This window comes from Diprion similis, chromosome 8 (genome assembly GCF_021155765.1).
Source record: "Diprion similis isolate iyDipSimi1 chromosome 8, iyDipSimi1.1, whole genome shotgun sequence".
Lineage (NCBI taxonomy): Eukaryota > Metazoa > Arthropoda > Insecta > Hymenoptera > Diprionidae > Diprion > Diprion similis.
Window position 1 is genome coordinate 24,896,170 of NC_060112.1, and position 25,063 is coordinate 24,921,232.

Sequence of the window (25,063 nt, forward strand, 5' to 3'; positions counted from 1 at the left end):
TTTGACGATGCAATCGCCATTTTTGTTCCATTTTGTGTTAGCGTGCAGGTTTGATGCTACAGTCTGCCAATGCAATCGCCATTTTTTGTTCCAACGGGAAATTCCTCACGCTAGGTTTTATACTACAGTTTCACGATGCAATCGCCATTTTTGTTCCAATTTGTGTTAGCGTGTAGGTTTTATGCTACAGTCTGACAATGCAATCGCCATTTTTTATTCCAATCGAAAATTCCTCACGCAAAGACCTTCCCTTGTCCGCTCGTCCGTAGTCTACGGACCTTGCGACACCCCTAACCCCCAAATCCGAGATCAGCCGCCGCTCTCCTTCGTTAGTTCGAGGATCGCGCACCAGGTGGCGTTCGCAAGTGGCACTCCCGGCGACCAGCTGCAGGCGCGGCCGGGGGTTCGAGCCGCGCATCTCGGAGGGGGAACCCCGGCGCCTGACGGCAGTGCCACCGTCGACAGAGAGACGCGTGCGCGCGAACCTCGACTCGCCGACTCAGTTCCACTCAGTTCACCCCGAGACACCAAGTGCGAAGGGTTGCCGAGAGCATCGTAACGGAGGGTAGCGACAACAGTTTTTACGCCGATTATACTCACGCCTCCGCGAGGCCGCGGACACACGGGAGCGGCGCTATTTCTCGCTGGCGAGTTTATCCCAGGGGGTGGCGAGGAGACTTTTCCAGGGGGGTGCGCGGCGCGAAACAAACAACCAATTACTGCCTATTTTCGAAATTTGAAATCGCGGGACGGCGCCTTATCGTCGCAACGTCAAATGTTCTCACCGAGGGTTCGCAGTTGTCTATGTGCTCCTCGGGACGATTCCGCCACACTACTTTATCCTAGTTTGCAGATGACGTTATTCGCGCGTCGATTTTCTGTACTGTGATTATACGTGATATCAGTGCGAATTGTTCTACCGCCGCAGTTTCGACGTTGTTTATTGTGTGGATTTTTGTGACCGTTTCTCGGACTCTACAAGACGAAATAACTTATAACCTGTGTTTTTTTTTTTTTTTTACAATCTTTGTTTTTGGTGACATTTAGAGAAAATCTGTATCGCAAGAGTGGGAAAAAAGCATTCCGCACACCCTTCGGCATCCTTGACACCGTCGCCGCTGCTGCTACTGGGGCTGATTCTTCTCTCGCTCTGCTGGGGGTAAATCCGCTCGTTTGACCGCAGATTTCACTCGGTTAACGCAAAGCTAGTCGAGACATGGATTGGATCCTAGGGATTATCCTCGTCACCGCAATCATCCTCTCCGTTCCATCCAGTAAGTTGATTAACGTTTTAATACCGTGAATTGACTTTTACCATCACTATTGTTTAGCCATCAATTCGCTAATCGACATTTTTTTTTTTTTTTTTTGGGAGAAATATTAGTCAGACATTGTCTCTTTTAAACCCCGGTAAATCGACATGCTTTAATTTGTTACCGTGATAAAAAAAATGGAAGGGAGTTCGTATTACACGTACCTACTTATGCAATGGTTTCAGGTATTTCTTGTAAAACCAGCGAAGCACGACGCGGCAGTGTTCATAAAAATTCAGTACAACTTTTATAGGAAGAGACGCGATGTTCGCATAACTTACTACATACCCATATACCTGATATAAACCTTACAGGTATAAGTGTAAGATGTACCCCCGAGCGAATTTTTTTGAATTCAAGAGAAGCGTATAAAAAGTATACAACGTTTTACCTATAATAATAGGCGCGTAAACTGAGTGACGGGAATTTTATTCCAAGCGAATTATAAGTGATTCTTTTATTCCCTTATATTCTCGTACTTCCTCATGCTTGAACTGTACCCATGCAAGGGTTCCTTTATCTCGGTGAAATGTCGCGATATGTTTACCTGGATGTAAAATTTGAAACGCATAAAACCCGATCAAACTGCAAATTCATTTTATCAAACGAACCGAACTTTCTCAAAACTGACAACAGAGTTTTCTTGTATTTAAGAATATTGTTATATTATACAAAGCAGAGTTGATATTATTCACAGAATTTTACGGCGAAGATATTTCCACTCTTGTACGTTCAAGGCTCGCTGAGCCTGAGAGAAAATCTCCCGATTTTTGTAAACAACTTTTTCAACACCAGGAGTCGTTTAATTATTAACCTTAAATGCCTGCGAATTCATCGGCGGCATCTTTGACGGCAAACTTGAGAAAAACTCCGGAAATTGAAAACAGACCAAAGATCTGTTTGTAACAGTAGAACTTTAGTATTAAAAAATTGCGTCATTTAGTGAAAAAAAAATCACAGTGTTTCGTTTATTGTATATCTTGAACCGTAGTCGGACAATTTTTGACAATTCACAACTTCTTGTGAATATCAATTGTGTTTCATGGACTATAAAAATTATACCCATCAATAAATTTCACAACCATGTGGTAGTCTCGATTGCTTTTGGAAATAAATCGCGTTTACTCATCGAGTATGATCGCTGCACCGACTCCAAATACCCGGGCATTTCTCTGCAGAAAAGATTTGCCGAGGCGCAAACTCGGAACTTTTCCGTGCCCCCCCCCCCCCCCCCCCCCCCCTTAATGAGCGAGGCAAGTAGCACTTGGACGATTAGCCGTCAGTGGGTCATCGGGATACTTATTTGGCTCTTGAATGTTGAATTGTAGCGTGTAGCCGTATCCCTCTTCTCTGAAGAAACGATTAGTTGGGTGATTAAATGTAGGCTGAATGTTACAAGGGTCAGTATAAAATTTGGTGATGGCGAAAATTTGCCATGACGTATAACGGGGGCGGGGTTGAAGTTCCGAATTTGAAAAGTTCCGAAAGCTCCTAATTCCGAATTATTTGGTGCGGACGAAACTTAAAGTAAAGAAATCAAACTCTTACAGAACAACAAAGTTTCGAATGGATGGAAAGCCGACGGATCAAAGTTCCGAAATGCAAGATTTCGAAAAATAAAGTTTCTACAGAGTAAAATTGAGTGGGTGTGGAAAATCAAAAAAGCGAAAATTAGAATGACCTGGATTCTGAAAGTAAAAATACCGAAAATCCAGAACAAAGAAAGATCGAAATGGTCGAGTTTCACCAAGCCAGAATTTCAGGGAACTAAAAATCTTATATCACTCGGAATTATGATGTTTCAGATTTTAAAACTTTCTCATTTTCGCACTTCGGAACTTTGACTTGTCAGAATTTTGCACTTTCAAAATTTTAATATTTCGTCAAAGTCTGATTTCTTACTTTATCTTCCGACAGTAAAAAAAAATCGGGATTTGATGCATTCCGAACTTTTCAAATTCTGAATTTCAACCGCGCCCAATTGTACGAGGGTACATTATACCCGTAATCGTAAGGACGACGCGACTTGACTTCCCGTCGATGATGGCACTGCTGACTTTTAATCCTCAACCCTCCCCTTCGACGAGTCCCTACCGCGGATTTAATTATCCCACTGGGCGTATGTATAATAATTCGGGCAACGCACACGAACGGTTTTTGTAAATTACGCATTATGCATATAGCGCGGGCATAAGCAGCAGGGTCGAAAGGGTTCACCCCACGAATAAGGGGGTGCAGTAATTGTCGTATGTCGTGCCTGCGGCTCTCTACGGTTAATCCACGCTCCTCGTGAACGTCAAATTGCGGATCGTATATTTTTTAACCATACCTAATACCTACAGTGTTTTTACTTTTTACGCCCCTGCTTATTAGCCTCTCTTATTTTAAAACTCCTCACCTACTCTTTTCCCTCGTCCGTTTTTTTTTTTTTTCATTTCTTTTCTGGACATACCATTCGCCCAGCCCTTACGTACGTATCTTTATACATAGAAACACATGTACGTATGTATTTTAATGTGCATATGCATATTAACCCTATGATTTCCCCGTGGGCTTGTTTCTGTGTACCTACAAACGCGTTGGTGGGGGGAGGGGGGATTTACGCAAGCAAAGAAACCGCTCCGGTTATTTCGTTCCTCAGTTTCTGTTAAATGCTCACCCCGTTATAATAGACGTTGTAAGAAGTTCTGCTTATTTGTTCGAATTGACGGTAATTGTTCAGACTGCTGGGGTTATATTTGCCGCTGCGCGTTTAACCAAGAACCCACATTTTACAATATACTCACAGCTTCGAATGGAAGGATGGATATATAAGGGAAAAGAGAATGGGACGAGAACTAAAAATCTGGAAAAACATATCATAAATAAATGATTTATTTAATTTACCAAATTATTATCTTATTACTAAACAAATATCTTTGAATAGAAAAAAAAGAAGTTTTTTCGTTTCTTTCTCTCGTACGTTTTGTCAAGTCAATAAAAATTATTCTTCTCATATTTTATGGAAATTCAAAACCATTTTGTTGCACTATATAAGGTTGACACATGTGGAAAAAATCTTGATATCGCGCAACATTATTGCTAAGTTTGTCTGACACTCGACGGTAAAATCGTATAAATCAAACGGAACTTGTAAATATAACTCGAAAGTATCGACAAATCAACTTGCCTTCAGAGTCGTTCTGTAAAGTTGAAAAATATTAAGGATATCTGTTTTGTGTTCAGTCGAAAGGTCAGATTTACGTTACTAACATCAAGTTCAAGTATTCTTATTTTATTTTTTTTCGGAATCAAACAAGGACCTTCTTTCTCGTTAATACACGTTCTAACTTGTTCAGTTTCTATCAAATTCCGAAGCATGCAGAATTTTATATTTCAATAAATTTCTCTCGAAGTCTCTTCAGTCGACAAAGTGCAGAATAAAAAGTGTTTTTCTCTGCAGTGAGAGAGACAAAAAAATAATACGATAAACAGACGTAAAAGAAAGTGAAAATTTGTCGAATCCATGTAACGAACTTGTCGAAATAAATGTTTCATTGATTTTGAAATTAAACATGTAGTTTCACTAATTAACAATAAAAAATAATTGTTCAATCGAGATGACTGTGTTCTTTTTCTTCAAATTAAGCGTTATTTAAAATAATAATAAAAATAATGGTAATAATAATAATAAATAAGTCAACTGTGTTCGCTGTGTTTGATCGGTAAATCTAACAAAAATTCTTTCTCTTATTCTGGTTTACCTTTCTGCTATTAGAAAACCACTGAAGCGACGCGACGCGGTGATACCGCGTTAAATTTTAAACGAAATCGTCACCTTATTACGTATACCAATCTCGAATTTTTCCACCCCACAAAAACATGCCGAAGCCCTACATCGTCGTAGGGTTCATTAGCCATGCGGAATTGGTTAAAACAGCGAGTGTCCTCCTCCTCCTCTTCAAGGATTCGCATCCCTCCTCTGCAGAGGATTCGCACATACACGCATCGCGTCTTGATTTTTCGCATCTTGTATGTACCTACACGAGTCTCTATTGACACACGTGAGCGAATTTAATCGTACCCGAGTAAAAAAGTCGTCGTCGTATAATCCGCCGATTAATTTTTGCGTACGTATTTGCACACCAGCGAGAATTTCAGATATAGATACTCGCTGCTGCTGCTACTGCTCCGCAGAATTCGTATGTTTTTTATACCTATGCATATAAAATACGCAAGTGTGATAAACGCATGTACATACATACATTGTGCATGAAATACCCAAAAACGTATGTATTTTACAGACTGCACACAACCCGCGGAGTTACAAATTGTAAGAGAAACGTGATTTAAACAGTGTACAGGAGGAGAGCAAAGCACATCGGTATACTCAATACTATATATGTACGTATATACCTATATTCTCACCATCCAGACGGGAAGGAGAGGAGAGGAGAGGAGAGGAGGTCGTGTTCTATCGATTCCCTCTCCGGCGACCAATGCTTGGCCGACAAAACCAGAGCAAACCAGCCTGCCCGGAAAAGGAGATGCAAATTTTTTTCGAAAAGAGACACTCGCCGGTTCTCTTATTTATTTAAATTTTTTTACAGATTTATTAGACCATCTCTTATCTCATCCCGCGCGGTTTTAGGGGATGTCGTATGGCGTGTCTTATCCAGTCACCCCTCGACTTTCTCTTTGTTCACTGCACTAAAAGAAAAAAAAGAAGATAAAAAGAATAAAATTCGTTTGTTATATATTATATGGTTATTAATTACAGAAACTTCCGGCAAAATAACTGTTTTTTATAATACAGTAAGGGTTGAAATATTTTTCAAATTGCAAGCTAAATTTGGTATAAGTAGAAAGTGTTTATTGTTGTTGTAGTTTCCTGATTATTCCAAGCCTAAAACTGTTACTTGGTGATTACTACGCATCTTTTTTATTGCCACGACTGTGAAGAAGTCAAACTTTCAAAATTATGACACGATTTCGGAAATACTCTGAGCGAAATACACATATTAGGGTAGTCCTTAAAAAGGTCAGTTTTGAATTTCGACCGACTCTCCTCCCGATTCGCTCCTCATAATTCAAAATATAATTCACTAATTTTTTCAGATTTTTATCTCAATTTTAAACTGTGCCCCAAGGAGGGTGGATTACTCCGTTTAACCCTTTCAGGAGCACATCAAGTCTACCGAACGGATTTACATGCAATTGGATATCGGAGGGTTTTTTGGATCGCTGATTACGAATCTAAACTCAAAATTTGAAAATCCAAAGTGGCGGATTCGATATCGTAGACCAAAACCCCAAAAGTCACTTGTTATTGCCATGCTGGATCCACCATTTTGAATTTTGTAATTTCGAGTTCAGATTCGTAATCAGCGACCTCGAAAAGCCCCGAATACCGAGTTTTTTCGAAATCAAATGACTTTTTGGATGCTGCTCCACCATATTGGATCCGCCATTTTAAATTTTTGAATTTGGAGTTCAGATTCGTAATTAGTGACCCAATAATCTCCCCTACATAGGATTTTATCTAAATTCATTCTGTGGATTTGATCTGCCTGTGAAAGGATTGAATGGAATCAACCCCTTTGAGGCACGGATTAGACTTGAGATAAAAATTTGAAAAAATTAGAGGATTATTTTTTAACTATATGGAGCCGATTCGGAGGATGAGCCGGTCGAAATTAAAAAATGCACTTTTTAAGGACCACCCTAATAAACATAATACATATACGAACTAAAGTCTTTTGCAAATATAAATTCGCAACCCACATGTATAATCCATTTACGAATCAAAACGCGCGATATAAGTAACTTTGTGATTTTGTTCCATTTGCGGTTAGACGAGTATACTAACATGTACGAACGAAATTAAAGATCAGAAGAAAAAGTTTGGAGCGAGTTAATGTAATAATCCGACTTGCAGCGTTAGCGGTAAAAAATATAAACGTGAGATATTTAACGTGTTAGGCGGTGTGCTTTACACGTGTTTGTTATTTTTTCTTTTCCTCCTTCTGCTGTAACGCTGCTGCAAAGTCTCCGCCAAATGAACATATCTTTGGAACTAATTCTGTCTATCTCTTTGTATTTGTCTTTCCTTTTTTTTCCCCCTATTTTGCTTCTTGTTACTTCGCAATTGCGTATTTATTTTCTTAACGATTACTCAGCATTTACACGCACTAAGCGGCAGAGGCTATGAACTTCAGCCTCGGTCACTGCAGAACTGAAATACCAGGATCGTAATTCATCCTATAAGTACGACGATTTGTTTTCACAGCGGCGAGTGAAAAGTGGAAAAAATAATTAGTTTCTAAATCATCACGGAATTTGACTTCAGGTAAATGAAAAAAATTAATGCAAATCTTTTGCCTTTCTGCGATAAATTTAGCTGCATACGTATATACAACAGCAGAATATAAAATAGATTATCTCAATTAAACCGTAATTGACACATTTGCATATTTAAAATTTTGAAAACCGTTGTTTTATTTTTATTTATTTAAAATTTTTTTTCCTCAATGTAGTTTCGTTTTTATTCTCAACATTCTTTTAATTCGTTGATCTATTTTTCTTTCCTGCTGAAAAAATAGTACATATAAAACTGATTCTATTAGATTTGCGGCGAAATCAAATCACGATTGATGTGCCGAACGAAAGGCGAGCAAAAAAAAAAAATAACAGAAGAGAAAAAAAAAACGTTTCACCGCATCAGGGTTTATTTGCGGAAAATAATTCGAAATTCGAAAAACCCTCGAAGTTCGCGGACTTTACGATTAACGAGATAGGTACATACATATATATACATACATACGTACATACATATATTCAAGCATCAACTGCTAGGTGCGGATTTGATGCCGAGACGGTTTTCCGCTAAATTTCTGATCGAATTGGAACGCATGGTGTCCCCAGTAACTGTGTTTACGGTTGAACGGCCCCCGTGGAGGTGTAATCTGCTACCTCTACGGCATCTAGATAATTGAAAAAAGGAGAGAGAGACAGAGAGAGAGAAAGAGAGAGGGAGGGAGGGGGAGAAAGTGAGGTGGGAGTTATTCGGGTTTCAAGTGACAGATCAATGAATCTCCAGTTACCTATCATCGATGCTGCAGCCAAGGCGGGTTTTAAAACCAATTCGTTCTCTTCCGGTACGGGAATAGTGTATTGTGTAACAAGGAGGCAAACTCGGTCTTTTCGACCCGAGCGTATAAGCTTTCAATATGAGTCGTAGGTGAGCCGAAGACGTATATTGCAAATACGCGAGGCAAAAAGACCGTTTTCCCCTTGTTGCACACGATTCTTTGTGTAACAAGAGTATGTTACGTGTTTTTTCACCAAGCATGAAATTGAGGTTAGGCTCGCGTAATTTCAGATTTGTCCGCGACAACGTATGCGCGCAGTACAGAAAAGACCACTTTTCACACTACTAGAACTTAAGAGTGGTTTTTTCAGTACTCCGCGCATGCGCATTCGCAGACTCACTCGATGTGTACGGAAAAAAACGTATAAAAAACCGCGTAAAACATACTTGCATTATATAAATAGTATCAAACAAATATTACACAGTTATACTAAAGAAAGAAGAAATTAATATTAAAATATCCTCATTTGAGGGTTTTTTTTTCTTGAGAAATAGTAAATCTTAACATTGAAGAAGGAGATAAAAATTGATTACTTATCTCGGAGAGTAATTAGACGACGTGAGAATATCTGTTATACCTATATGTATAATGTATACCTAATATTTGCAATTTATTAAAGTTAATTCGCATGACGTGTAGAAACAACGATTATGAATGCATACATATAACGCATTATAATATGCGCGAATTAATAAACCGAGCGGCAAATCGGTCCGAATATTAGGGCTCAGAGACAGCTGAGAAAAATGAAATTGAATGAAACATGAAAGAAAGAAAATAGAAGGATTTCAGCAAACGTGTGTTCGCGTGTGGGGGCTGCATTATTATACATACAGGGTAAAATATTATCGTTTAGAGTACGGATAACATTTAAAAGTTACACCTGACCAGTAGCAGTTACACTCCGGCACGATATAACGCAATTAATTATACATTATTGACGCGACTCTCGCGTGACATTTTTCTGTTTTCCTCTTTTTTCCGTTTCCTTCTTCATCATTTTCTTCGTTTTTTTCACCTACTTCTTAGCGTTTCTTTTTTTTTCTTCTTCTTCCTCTTCTTTCTTCGTCGTCTCTCTTCCTTGCGGTAGACGAATTAATACCTTCATTTGTATTCCTCCGAGCAGAGAAGTAAAGGAGTGAGATAGCGAAAGAAAATGAGACTGAGAGAGGGAGAGGGAATAAAAGTGAGTGAGGTCGGTATGTAGCGGGGCGATATTGTACCGCAAAATTGCTTTAATTAACAATATCGCCAAACGAAGCGGAGCGAAGCGAACTGCGAATCAAGAAGGGAGGGAACGAGCTGCGGCGACCAAGTGACGTGCAGTCGGTGAAAATTACTGAAAAAGAAAAACATGATCGCTAAGCGGTGATTAAAAACCTGCATTGCCTCGTAGCTGGGAAGATTATTATATTTTATATTAAACTCCGAATCGGATCTAGATACGTGAAACGTCGGGAGATTACGTGCATGCATAGCATATACGTTTATACAGAGTGAATTGCGAACTACCGAATGGTTAATGCGCATGCGCTCAAATTCGAGAGCGAGCGCAGTTGTTTTTACAGGGTGACCAACATTCATAACAGCGTAGTAACACGAGTTTTTCCGTCCAATTTTAAATTGCATTGAGTGTCACCCCTCTGAATCATAAATTCAAATTACAGGTCGCCGCGATGTATTTAACCTCAAAAATGTTGCCCGCCCTGGAAAAAACTACTGCTCTTGCTATCGAATCTCAGCGCATGCGCATTAAACAGTTCGGTCGTTAGCAATTGACTCTGTAGATACATCTGCACCGGAGGAAATGACTGTGAAGCGGGAAAAAATAAATGAAATTACTGAACTGAACTGAAAAGAAAAGGAAAAACACTTCCGTATACAAGCGAGCAGCGTCTAATTTTATTCTTGCAGCCCGCGTGCTGCTTGAAAATCTCCCTCCTTTGAGACTGACATTTCTACTGACAAGAGCCGCAAAAAAGAGTCTAATTTACAACAGGAGGTGGAATATACTAATATCGTGTAATATCTTGCGTGTATATGTATATGTGTATATCTCTATAGGAATATATTATGCACACCGCATTATATTTGTATCTCGTATTTTTACATCAAAAACAGATTTCGTATATATTACACATATGGCATTGTATGTAGGTATATTCAGACACGTCGTCTCATATTATGTCACTACGTCTAGTGGTTGTATGAAACCTGAAACGTTTCTAAAAATCCCCTCTCATTGAATTTAATCCATTTTTTGTCAGATTTCTTGCAATAAAAAAGCGTCTGCTGTGGGCTTAATTTACGGATCAGTCCACTGGCGGCTATGTAGTAACAATTAAAATTAATTATTCAACGATTATCGACCATGACCAGTCGATGAATTATTACACAATTATTTAGTATAAATTACGGTTTCAGTCGCATGGACGAATTAGGGGGATTTATCCGGTGTGTACACTACAGTCTGGCACGTAAAAACTCCCGCTATAATACGTGTGTACAATATATACTCGTATAATAATTACAACGTATTACAAATATGTTTTGCAAAGTCTATATAAATTGACCGGAATTTGGCGAACGATATTTGTTCAATCGCAGAATAAACATTCCATGGTTTAAAATTGTATAGTGTATACCTAATGAAGGGGTGCTCCTTGCCAATTTGGACGTTGACGTATATATATATTATCTCCAAATATCCAAGACCACGCTTCTTAAACGCAAAACAGACTTAACAGCCCCTTTCTATACGCAATTCTGAACAAAAACGCGCTAATTCATTTTCATTTGACGCAGAAATAAAGAAATGGCATGAATTCACGGCTTTACCATTGCGATTTCATAGAATCCCCGCCACTTCTTTATTTCTGCATCAAACGAAAATGAATTGAAATATTTTAGTTCAGAATTTTGTCCAAAATAGGACTGTTAAGCTCTTTTTCGGGTTTGAGATACGTGAATTTCGAAGCCTGGGAATATACACGTCAACGTCCAAATCAACCAGGGCACCCCAAATTGTCTTTGAAGTTTACGGATCGTTCGTTTGTTCGTCCCCTTTTTATTTCATAAATCATCCACACCGGAGCAATTATAATTCATTAATGTCTATGTCTATGCGTGGAAGTAGACATAATATAATAATACGGAAGAGGGTTCGGCTAGTTTCGTGTTTAATTGTTTAACAAACATGGAATGATGTGAAAGAAACGAGTCATCCGTCCCCGTGAACCACCCTGCAGTGGTCAATATATCCAATGACACATTCGCCTCGTTCTACCTGCTTGCCTCCATTCACGTGTTATTTCACGCAATAGACAGAGGTATACCTATGTCATACCGTGCATGTATGTTACGTACGTGAAATAACCGGATACGGTGGCATCCGCGAAATTGGTCACTGTCAGCACGGTGCAGAGACCCCGAATTCACATCAGAAAATGACTCTGACATAGTGCTTTTGTTTTTCCTTTCAAGGAGTATTGAACTTTGACAAATGCTACAATTTATGTCTCCTGCGTAGTATACGTGTATAAAATACAATGCAATTGTAACCATGTCATCGGAATTATTATGTCGATTCATTAAACGAAGTGAAAAACAGATCCGTAAACTGCGCAGTATACAATCGGTGAAGTTATACAATGTGATTGGCCTTAGTGTCTAACTATGTTTAAGTCTAACTCTACATTCTTGTTGGAATGCATGGATCATTGAAAGCTTGCAATTAAAAAAGAGCGTCTAACAAATGAATCTCAACAAAATTAACCATACATACTATTCTAACTCTCTGTTTTTATTTGAAAAAGTATCCGTGTGCGTAGAATAAAAAAAAAGAACATCTACAATAAATCAAAGAACAGAAATTCCCCAGTAATTGCAAGAACAATTTCCAACCGTTAAACATATAATTATGCAACAACGATCTGCAGATATATATGTACAATTTTTTACCGCTCGGAATCCAGCAGCTATACATAATGAGACTGAAATTAGTAACTGTAGCATGAAATAAAATCAGGATAAAAATATCATTGCGCAATATTAGAATGACTTTCAAGAAGTTTACTTTGCAAAATATGATTCCATACTTTATTTCTCCTAGTTTAATAAATTCCAGACATTCTTAAGCTTGCGAAGTACCGATCATTCCTAAACATAAATGGTTGCACTTCTAACGTTACTAACTTCGTCCCACGTCATAGGATAGATACTTCGGTGGATTCGCAAAGACTGCTTCGCGCGCTCGCGGGTTCCACCGAACCGTGGAAATATCGATTCGATCCTTACATATAGTTAGTTATAGCTGCGGCGGTCACACATCCACAGTCCACATCATCATCCCTTCGTCGCACACCAGCCACGGCCACACGCTTTCAACCTACCCCTATAATCGTTACGCGATGCACTCTCACGCCCGCGTCGTCTGCTGCGCCTGCCTTAGTGTCTAGTGCTACTTAACTAGCGCATATATCTCGGCACGTGCGTATTGTTCTCTCTACAAGTTTGTGTGTGTAAATGCACATGAGCACTGTGCGGTGCATGTGCGTTTTACAAGACTGACTTTGCCTCACTCTGTGACGTGAAGGCAGCTCCTTTGCAGCATTGTGTTTAACCCTGTGTGAAGATTATACGAAGCTACCCCCTAGCTAGCCGCTAGTTCTCTTTGTACGTGTTTGCGCGGTGCGCAGAAACTACACGCCTTTGCTCTGCAGCACAAGCTGTCTCGTCTAGCCCCAACTACATATTATATGCATTACCTACACCTATAGTCTACGTAAGGCACCAAACTCGAAAGCAGTCGACAGTATCTGTGTACGCTACGAAACTTGCCACTCAACGCCTGCGGATAGGCAACCAATCTTAATTACTTGTAATTGTAATTGAAATACGATTATTTGAAATTTTAGACACCTTATATTTTCGACGATTTGGAACAGGTTGAAAGTTTTTTTTTTTTTTTAAGGATAAAACCAAATAAAGGATCCGAAACCTAATAAATAGACCCGGAATTCCATCGACCGGAAATTAAGTACGCTTATTAAATTTGGTGAGTGTATAATAACGTGATGCGTATCGTAATACGCATCAAATTCCGCTTTTCAATTGTTCGGCTTTGTCGCTAACGCCTAATTCCTCTCTTTCAGGCTGCTATACGTATACCTATAAGAGACCCCACCGAGACCCTTGACATTATGACTGACGCTGCTAGTAATTAGTTTAACGTCCTGTTACGGATTTGAAAAAGGTTCTTTTTTGTGTGCATTATATTCTGGGATGCTCGTTGAGAGGTGATCGCACGATTTTCACCCTAACTTTTGTCGAATGATTATAAAAAAAAAAAATAATGTAATTATAAATAAATAAGAGCGACGATATTACAGAGGCTTCGTGAAAGATGAGAAAATAATTATTACACTATTTAACATTCGTTAAATTTCATTAGCGAAGATGGAAACGATAAAGAAAAAAATGAGCATATAATATACTTTTCAAATGAAATTCGGATGTTGTTAAATAAGCCCGAGTGGAGGAGAAAGCTGCCTGCCTGCCTGCCTGCCTGCCTGCCTTCCGGATGGGGGAAAACTTTCCAAGGGGAATTGAATATTTATATATACATTATATTTACGCTCGGCCGGGCTGCAAAATAATAAAATTCATTTTAGGGACAATATATAAGTGAACCTGCATAAAAAATTCTCCACTTCAATATATTGTAAACCAATTTTCATCTCGGTTCACAAAGGCTTTTATATATCCGCGTAGGTATATAGGTATCATACATGAACCATATGTGTATAGATATAATAATGTATGCCCATATCAATTGCTTTGCGAGCAAAACAACAATCGTAACAATATCGAATCGACAATGGTTAACCGCGGTTAAACGATTTCGTTGAACCCGCATAATGTGTCATATTGCCGACTCTGACGTGCGTAATTCATTGCTTTGGTATGTATAACTTAGTCACAAATATAATTCTTGTATGATAAAATTTGAAAAAGTGTGCAAAATTTGACTTTCAATATCTGTTAATATTTTTTAAAAGCTGCTTCGATTCCTGCATTGTTCAATATGATTTAATTGCACTGTAGATTATACCTATAGAATGTGACTTGAGATGTATAATAATTGATTTGAATCGCTCTCAGAGTTTAGAACAGAAAATCTGACGACAGTTTTTTATTCACTCTGCGTCGAAATAATTCAACGTCAGGTTGCAAATTAGTCTCGTACGTAGGTATAATATATAGGTACAATATGTATATGGGTTTTAAAATTTCTTTTCCCAGACTACTTTCGTGCGTTTTTGCTAGGCTCGAGCCTAAAGCTTCAAGATATTCTCCATCCCTGTCTGACTGGGTATAAATCAAAATTTTTTTTACCGACGGAGAGGGAGGAAAAATATTATTTACGTTTCGGTGTTATGTGTACATGCATGTACTCTGTGTTATATAATACAGGGGGTGAAAGATAAACCGTATAAGTGGTTGATAAGGATCTTAATCGCCGCTCGGCATTGCATTACATATTTAGCGTATTATATGTATTCTATACATTATCGACCTAGGTCGTTAAAATTCTTGTTTTAAACGCAAAGTACGTGTATAAAAAGAGAGAGAGAGAGAAGGAGACTACTTTGCTATTCAATGGTCGCGTTCGCGTTTGTGCGCTTGAATTACGCCAGTCGTCATCCGCTAGTTGGACGACCAAGAAAACGACACCGATTCGCGAATCCCGGGGTTCAATTGCCTTTTATTCATCGGTATATCCATCTCCGTATAAGCCCTCCACCTTTCATAACTCAATCCTTACGCCCCCGGGCTTAGCCTCAGCTGCAGGCGTAATAATAATGATCCCGTTTACTGCAGGCACCTTATAATATCCTCCCGCCTCCACCTACGACTATTAAAGATAAATTGACCCGTTTTCAATTAATAACAATTAAGCCGTTTAAACGACGTGCAGCCGGCACGCGTGCAGCGTCTGCAGCAGCCATGACGACTGCTCGTTTTATTATACATACGTATAATACGTGTACGTATGGGCACCCACGTAAGTTCGGACTACGTTACTTGACCATATGTTGTCCTACTCTTTAGTATCCCTGGAATTTTCACTCTTCCGTGACGGACAAAAAATAGGGGAGCCTATCAACGTTTGGTAAAATTTCTACAAGCCAACTTCACACGTTGGAAAGACTACTGACGAAAAATTTGTCGAAACATACACGATACACGTGACAATTAACAGAGGTTTGAGAAGTGAAACCGAAGATCATACTGTTGAAATATAGTTTTGGAATAAGTCCTCGTGATCTGAAAGACGAAAAAAATTTTAAACACTTAATTTCAGTTGTATGTAGAATAACACCGAGATAAATCATATTGTTATGCTAGACTTTTGCATCGACAAAATCCAAGTATAGTTTGTTCGATTCTGATGAAAAGTAGTTAATTTCATCGTCAGTTAAATAAAATCCGATATGTACAATCGTCGTGATTTACCGATAACAAACTTAAATTACTATTCAGAAGGCAATAAATTATTGTCATCCAAAATTCATTTATGAATAAAATGAGCTGTATTGTTTATCAGAATCGAACAATCAATATATAGGTTTTTTAATCGAAAATGGTAGAAGAATCTAATTACTGCGATGTTGTTAATGACCTAACAATGGTGTTGACAGTTAAAATTCACCGTTAGCAGAATTTTCTCCTCCATCATAGAGATTTTTGTAGCTTCAAGGACACTTATTAAAGCCTCATTTTACCATCTTGCCTTCTCATACATTCTTAATCCTATAATATCGAAATTTTGGAACCGCCTGAAAAATTCAACGATTTTTAATTCCAGTCTCAATGCCGTCGAATATTGCAGAAACGTATACGTTCACAACGTTCTATACATGATAATTAGAAATAGGAAAGTTCATCAAATACAAAAATTGCCTTCATTGAACTGTGACTGATATCGTTTCAATTACGCACTAAGTATAGATTCAATTGCAATCTGCGATACTTCTGGGTACGTAGAAATTATCTTGGAATACATCAGGTTTGAGATTTCACTAGACTCTATACCTCGAGTCCCCCACATTCCAGCCACGTCCAGCCTTGCTAATCTAATCTAAATAGTAATCAACTAATCATCGTCCCGCGTTACACGTTGCGTGTATTGTTTCCCATAACACACAGACGCAAGGGGAACTGTTTATAATAGATATCGGAGTTATGAATGTATATTTGTATATAGGTAGACGGTAGAATGTAGATAATGTAATACTTGTATGTATAAAGAGCAATTGCTCCTTTCGATGTTTGCCTCACGGTACATAAACAGCATAAAATAAGCATAAACGATAATAATACGGATGTTATACACGGTATATAACGCACACTGCTTATACATATGTATATATATATATATACATATATGTACACGCAGGCGAATCAATTTGATGCGGGGGAGTTGGTATAAGCCAGTTGTATATGTACATTGGAGAAACCCATGTGGGTGGATATACAGAAAGTGGTCGTTGACAGAATTCTGAAAAAAAAAACAAAAGAAAAAAAAACAAATTTAAATCAACACTTGTAGGTACGCAGATTTTCTGAATGAATATTACATCGAATGTTACACAGATGTTTACAGTACGTAAATGTGTATAATGTGTATAATAATACAATATAGGGCGCAGGATGTGTACAATTTTAATTCCACAGGAATACGAAATCCTCCGTTCTTCCCAGCGCTGATGTACGTCCAATGAAAATGAACTGCAGAAGAGACACGAGAGGAAACAGTATTACAATTTATCCATTTCTGTTCCCGGCGAAAAGTCTTATAAGCTTATAGTGAATTCTTTCTTATGAAATTTATCTTGTTTGTATTTGCAAATCTTTGTTTAAAATATACAAAGTGAGTTATATTAGCGCTAGTTTTTATACTATACTTGTACAATATAATAATCAATCTAGACTTGATGACCTACAGATTTTGGATACAGTAATATTCATTGATTCTATAACCTTTCGGCTAACTTGTTTTTTGTTCGAAAAAAATGCGAATTTGATTCTATACGAATTATGTGACAATGGCTGGTCGTCATTGTCACATAATTCGCATAGAATCGAACTCGCATTTTGTTTCGGACCGAAAACAAGTTAGTCGGAAGATTAAGGCATTACTGAATAAGTTCTGCTTGTACATACATCCATACATTATATAATCCTCATTATATAGGTTGTCCATGCATGTCCAGTTTTGGAATCTAAACTTGTCCAATTTTGAAATCCAAACTTGTCCAGTTGTGTTATTTAAATGTGTTTTTTCAGAGCAAGGAAAAAATCATATACATAAAGAAAGACACGATTGCCGAATAAAGGGGAATCCTGAAATTTCTAGGAGACAGTTTTGCGTTCTAAAAATGAGTGTCAATCTATACACAGTCCCGGAGGCATATTCGACCTAGAAATTCAAAATCATTCGACCAGTATAAGCTCGCGTAAACACACATAACGCGTTATATGTATTTGGCGAGCATTACACTAGATTCAAGAGGCGAGGGTGTGCAGAGGGTAGGTTGTAACGTTGAATAATTACCGGGCATTTCTATTTGCTTTTTCCTGCATGTAAGCGAGCGGCGAAAACGTTGATGATGAATTATTATGATCACGGCACGGCGCTGCGGAGAGCGTTAGGCAGGCAGTGGTATAGAGACGAGGAAACTCTCTGCAAAATGGCCGCTGCCCGCGCGAGTCCACCGTTATACATATTACACGTGTATATGTATAATACATATATCATATATATCATATCTACTATTTCTTCGAAAGAGTGCGGTACTGCATTGGAAGAGCTGAAAGAGAGAGAGAGTGAGAGAATGAGCAAAAAAAAAAATTATTGTGGGTGTAGCCAGGGGTTGATTGGGACTCCCGGAGAGGGGTTGCAGTCGTCATCGGCGACCCCTTTCGAATGCGGCTCAGTGTTAACTCGATATCCGACACTCGTTTGCCCTCCGCGGTAGCGGACTGCAAAGTTGCCGATGTCGCAGATAACGGGCTTCCTCCATCTCCTTCTCTTTCTCCCGCACCTCGCGGGGGTATTAGATTTCTGTAAAACAACACTAAACAGAAATTAGGCTGCGGCTCGGATGTACTTTTGCAGAATATACGTATATAGCTATGTGTAAGGTGGTGTAACGTGTAGGTATATATAGTTATTATCCTCGACACCATACATGCACACTCGACTTTTCGCCAGCCTGTGCACGTATCGATGTCGTCCCTTCTCGGATGTCCCACGGTTTACACCCTACTTCACCAACCATGAGCTGTTCGGACCCCACGCCTCTTGATCTATCGGTCAACTGCCACCTTTCACCGGCAACGAATTTCGGCCAAGGTGTGCGAGCTGTTACAGTCTGTCCTGCAACATCCACCCCCAACCCCCGCCCCTAATTCTCGAAGCTAATGTAATGACCGCTCGGTCAGCCCTCCAGGATTATGAATCATCGATGCATACGCGGAGGGAATATTCTTTGATAACTTGTTTATATACCTTATGTATCTAGATACTCGGCTGTGGTGGAAGAAAAAACTGCGATGCGTGTATATATGGACTTCTTTTTTGTAAAACGAACGCAACTCGATCTAATTACTCCGTTTTTTTCTATTTCTCTTTTTTCCCACGGTTTTTTTTTTTTTTTTTTTTTGCATGGTTGGTTGGTTTAATTGGCGGTTTTTCGACGTCTGCACAGCAGACTTGATGAAGGTTTTTGAAATAGGAAACTTGTACTAGATTTCGTTACACATCGTAGTTGTATTCTCCTGTTACATATCTAGGTATATGTCATATCAGCTTATCATTTCAGTAACAAATTTTCAGAATAATACTTATACTTTGTAACTTAATACTAACACTGATTGTGAGATCACTCATATATATACATATATATATATATGAGATTGTTTATTTCCATATTTTCACAAGCTTTATTGTTTCATTTTTTAGAAGATATACATTGTCAAAGAATATTTATCGAACTGAAATTCTTGTTTCACATTTAATAAAAATTCTCGCTCCTGCAGTTTCCACATCAGATTCCACATGCATGACACAATAATAACCGCGTGCAGACTGAATGATTAATAAATTGTTAATTAAAGTCAGCGTTGACCTGCCATTTGTAATTAAATTTTTATTCAGAATGATACAAGCTATACGCGGAGACACGCTGCTCTTCAATACGAATGGGTCGTAATTTTAACCAGTATATTCTATACCCGCGCTGTGGATACATATGTTCTTGTACGTGTACATATTATAGATGTATTGTGTATAATTATAATAAATGTGAGTATGTGAGCGCATTTATTGTGCCGTTGGCGCATTTTAATCGATGGATAAAACTATGTATAGATATATGTATAATATGTAAAGAGAACTGCCTGCATGTCGCAAACATCGGTGGTACCGTTACAATTAGTAACATATATGTATATGAAATTACTCAAACGATTTAGTTGCAAGAGAAATTAAACTGCATATTGTATTTTTATGAAATTTTTTTATTATCATCGATTAGTCGTGTGAGATTTCCGCAAAAAATTCAGCAGATAAACTTCGGATACAGAAAATTCATCCAATCATTTCATTCAGAAGAAAAGTCGATGGAAAATTTGGGTTTTGTACGTGAAAATTGTTTTTGCGGCACCTTTATTTCCATATTATGTACATTGTCAACAAAATGATAAATTAAATAATATAATGGTAGCTATACGTATATAAACACTTTCCTGCAGCACGTCAGCTGAAGACATGTTGTTGAAATAACATTAATGAAATCCGAGTATAATCTGCGATTAAATAGGTGTGTGTAAAGAAGGTAAACAAGGGGAAAAAAAAAATAAATAAAAAGTAAGTCAATAAAATCGTCACACAGACAAGCGCAACGATAATCCGAATCAAGATCAAGAGTATACGTACAGAAACAAAGCAATAAAAGACAGGTAGGTATAATCATTACACGCATGCTGAGATTTATACCAATCTATCGCGATGATGGGGTGACGAGATGCCGCAGGGTATAAACCGAAACACGTTGCACACACCGGTCTAATTTTCATCCGGTGTATGGGTCACCTTTTAACATTTTAAGTGTATAACCGACATGATTCACACACGAGATATATACGTAATTGTGTGTAAGCGAATGACTATGCGTGTGAATTCAACCCAGCAGCAGCTAAACGTGATGGACTAGCGTGTATTTCCATATGCATATTGCTTCGTGAGTCATTCTGCCATGCAGTCAGCGATCGGACGGGTGACTAGCCTCGCTGCACCCCCGCCGAAAAAACCCTGTGCCTCATGACGATGACAAACTTGTATCACCACCGTCATTATTCCGGAACAACTAGCGAGTTTTTTCGATATTTATAGAGTCAAGTTGTTATTAAGGGGCTGCGTGACAGTTCTGCCGATCACCAATTTTGGCAAGTTCGTTGATTTCAAAGTTCATTCGTCGGTTTAGTTTATTCTATATTATTCGTCTAGTGATAATTAAGCAGTTTTTCTCTGTAGACTGGTAAACGTCAATTGGCAACTAATTATTGAGGGGTGATTTCGGGTGATTATGTACGAAGGATGTGCTTACAACAACTTGTTGTAGAAATTTAGGTATTTGAACGATCTTTGGTGGAATCTTTTTTTGAAAGTTGCAAGTAATAGATACTCTTAAGCATAACCAATTATTTACAAAAACGATTAGATTAAGTGATTTGATGAATTTTTGTTCAACAAATTGGCAATCAAATTCGTTAAATACTCTTTCTCTTTGAGAACTAAAGCATGAGAAATTTAACATGAAAGGCTGAATCCGCCTGCATTTATGCAATTCAGGTTACATTTTAACGATTGACATTTGTTTCATAGTAAATGATTAGAGCGAGTGAAGAATTCGGCCAATCCTGAACAATGAATAAACAAACATCGCGGTTGGTGAAATGTACCCTGAATTGCATAAATGCAGGCGGATTTACCCTCTGATTGACTCCATGCTGAATAAATTGTCCATGGAACATCTCTAAGAAATATCCCGATATACGAACTCCCAAGTATAATTATTACTTCTGAAGAGCAATTTTGTATACTGAGGACTTTTGTCTTCAGTCGGGAAATAATACAGAAATATACATACAGCAAGTTGACTCTTAGAGACAAACAAAGCATTTCCCTGAGAGTTCAATTTGTACGAATAAAATTAAGAAGAAATAACAGATAAATAAGAAACTCTTTATGTACGTTCTATCGTTATTTCAAGACTGTCTGAGACTGTCTTCAGCATGATTATTTTGCAATTTCAGAAATCGAGGCTCTGAGAATGATGGAGCTAGTGATACCGAAGCACGTTGTGCGGGGGCAGAACGTTAAACTCGAATGCAACTTTGAGCTGGACAAGGAAACGCTTTATTCTGTAAAATGGTACAAAGATGGTAACGAGTTTTACCGATACGTCCCGAAGGAAATGCCGCCCGTTACCAACTTCTTACTACCCGGCGTAACGGTGGACGTAAGTCATTATTCTACTTGACGTATAGTTACTGTCCCCCTTCCGCCCTTCATCGCACGATTCCCGGTAGAAGACGAGAACGTATCCGTCTTCCTATCTTTTTATATAGGTACCTATATAAGGACCCTGTAATAAAATCCCTATCACCGTTGGATGCTGGAAACTTAATTGCACCAATGGTGAAATTCTTAGAAAGGAGGAAAAAGACACCCCCGAATAAACGATGTAACGACACATTTTCATCGACAGATTCACAATTCCACCGAAAGATTGGTCGTACTCCAAAAGGTCACGCTAATGAGCTCGGGTCGGTACAGATGCGAAGTTTCCGCCGAAGCTCCCTCGTTTACAACAGTTTCTGATCACGCGGACATGTTGGTTATCGGTAAGTACAAGCTTTTCGCCTTCTAAATTCCATAACTAAACTATGTGGACCCTGATATTCCGGGAGTTTTCGGCGAAGACTCCCTACGCAAATGACGCTGCGCCGGCAGACAGGCAACCGAGGTTACATCTTACACGCTTTAAGCGTATCAGATGTAACTGTGGTTGCCTATCTGACGGCGAGATATCATTCATGCCGGAGCTTTTTACGGAGAACTCTCGATATGAACCCTGCAAAAAGAAAATTAGTTATCGTTACAACCGGATTTTCGGTACCTATAATCGTTACAGTTGAAAAGCGATAATTTATTTTTACTAACCTTTGTCCTTCTACGATTTCTATACTCAGCTCTACCAGAAGAAGGACCAGTGATCACAGGAAGGCCTGGACGACAACGATTCCGAGTCGGAGATGTTGTCCGTTTCAATTGCACTTCGTCGAAATCAAAGCCGCCAGCAATATTGAGCTGGTTTATTAACGGGGAGCCGGTGAGGAGATCTGGCTAATTACCGTAATATACAGTAAAGAAAGATGTTGTGTTATAAATTTCGTGCTGATAAACTCTTTTTTTTTCATCCCCCCTATGCCCAGGTCAAAGCTCAATACCTGAGAGGCCCGCACATAACGGGAGTTGATCACGAGGGGTTGGAAACCCCGGTTTTGGGTCTGGAGTTTCGGTTGCAGTCGAATCACTTCAAGCGTGGCGACATGAAGATTAAATGTCTCGCGACGATAGCTACCGTGTACTGGAAATCGAACGAGCAGAGCATCGAGGGTGATAAACCGGTCAAAGCACCGGCCATGGAAAGCCGCGAGACCAGAGCCCAAGGGCACACTCATGCCGAGCATATTTTGGGTAAGAAAAACGAAATCAAACTATCATTTATTGACACCGAATACATCTGTGTTACGTTCGTTTCTACTAATTAAAAAAAAAAATCATGTTGCAGCGAGCAGTGCTCGGAAGACTATCGAATCTTGGCTGATACTCGTGACAGCAGCTTTAATTTTACTGCGATAAAAAGATACCTTCAACATATACACATACATACGCCTGCCTCTTCCAAAAAAGCAGCCCATCATTTTAGACTTTGTTTGATGAATTTCCTTCACGGCGAAGAAGGAGAAAAGATAAGGAAAGCAAACGCGCATTATTATATTATACATACCTACATATGTATATTGGAAACGTAATAATTATGTCATTGATATTTTTTTACATATTATTATTATTATCATGATTACTATTATCACTATTATTATTATTATTATTTTTATTATAAAAAATATCTCGATAAACTATCGATTATTATATGATGCATATTTGTAATACTTTTTATATGTAAATATACATATAGAGATACATATTATACATATATATATACATACATACATACATACATATATGTATAATATACAATAACGTATGCGAAATAGCTATCAGGGCCTAATTATTTAGGTATATCGATTACATATTTAACACGTATTTATGATGTTCCAACGCACTGGAGTTGTTGCATTGCTATATCCGTAATGATTGCATTGTTTGGATAATCTTTATTGTGTTGATTCACAAGAAAAAACTCGCGTTTTCAAGAACAGGAATTCGCAACAATCTACGGATTAAATTACGGATTAATTAAATATGAACGAACAAATCAGGCGGCCTGTTGACTTTTTAATAAAAAACGATAGCTATTATTTTTTGTTTTGTTAATGAAAAGAGCGTGAATTTTATAAAGAATTTGACATTTTTATTCCATAACATGACAATGGAATGACTCCACTGCAACCATTGGCGTCACATCAGACGCGAGAAAGAGTTGAGGTACGAATATTTCTCATAAACTTACATGTAAACTTTGATTTAATCATTTATGAAAGTCTTTCTACTAAACAATGTCTGCAAATTCTTATCGCATTATGTGAAAATTCTCAGGTTGCGATATGTTCGTAGCAGTAAATTCTTTTACTCTGAAGTAAGGACGATTTATACCATCAATTCACTATATCAAATTTTATAACTAATCTCGGTAGAAAGAGGATATATTTTTAGTATATCGTATAAAAAATGAATGATATTAGCAACCATTGTCCGCAAAACACGACTTATTATTATTTTTTAGATATTTTAAATCTCCACATATATGGGTGGTGGAAATGTATGATTATGACTTTTTTTTCGGTTATTCCCAATCACTTGTCATTCATAAAAGATATTTTATTTATTCGTTATTGCATACTCCTCAAAGATTATATTTTCCTTTTAATTTTAAATAACTTCTGTATAGCCTTTACTAATCTAGTCGGTATTCAGTAATCATCAACTAATATTGTATTACATTGATATTCTAAAGAAGAAAACAAAAAAACGTGTGAATTTAGCATGTGTCTATATTAGCTGTAAGAGATCACATTTCTCGCTAGACATTCCTAACTGTTCTTCAAATATTCGTGTAATAGCATAATAACGTGTATTTTATGCTTTCATCTACTTATACTTAACCTTAACATATGTAATGTAAATATGTATATAATTAAAATTATTTGAATTAATTTAATATTCCGTAATAAAAGTGTTATATCAAAAATAATCGATAAATTAACGGCAATTTGGCGTGCAGATAATTTCTGTAAAACTTGAAC

General features: G+C 38.0%; 1 protein-coding gene across 1 annotated transcript; it reads left to right on the plus strand.

The window, feature by feature from the left end:
• Positions 1-1,068: 1,068 nt before the first annotated feature.
• Positions 1,069-23,557, plus strand: LOC124410057. The gene is made up of 6 exons (XM_046888172.1): positions 1,069-1,274; positions 21,827-22,032; positions 22,282-22,417; positions 22,766-22,905; positions 23,009-23,273; positions 23,368-23,557. Exons 1-6 carry the CDS (start codon positions 1,217-1,219, stop codon positions 23,436-23,438), a joined length of 876 nt encoding a protein of 291 aa, XP_046744128.1. The 5' UTR covers positions 1,069-1,216; the 3' UTR covers positions 23,439-23,557.
• Positions 23,558-25,063: the final 1,506 nt, after the last annotated feature.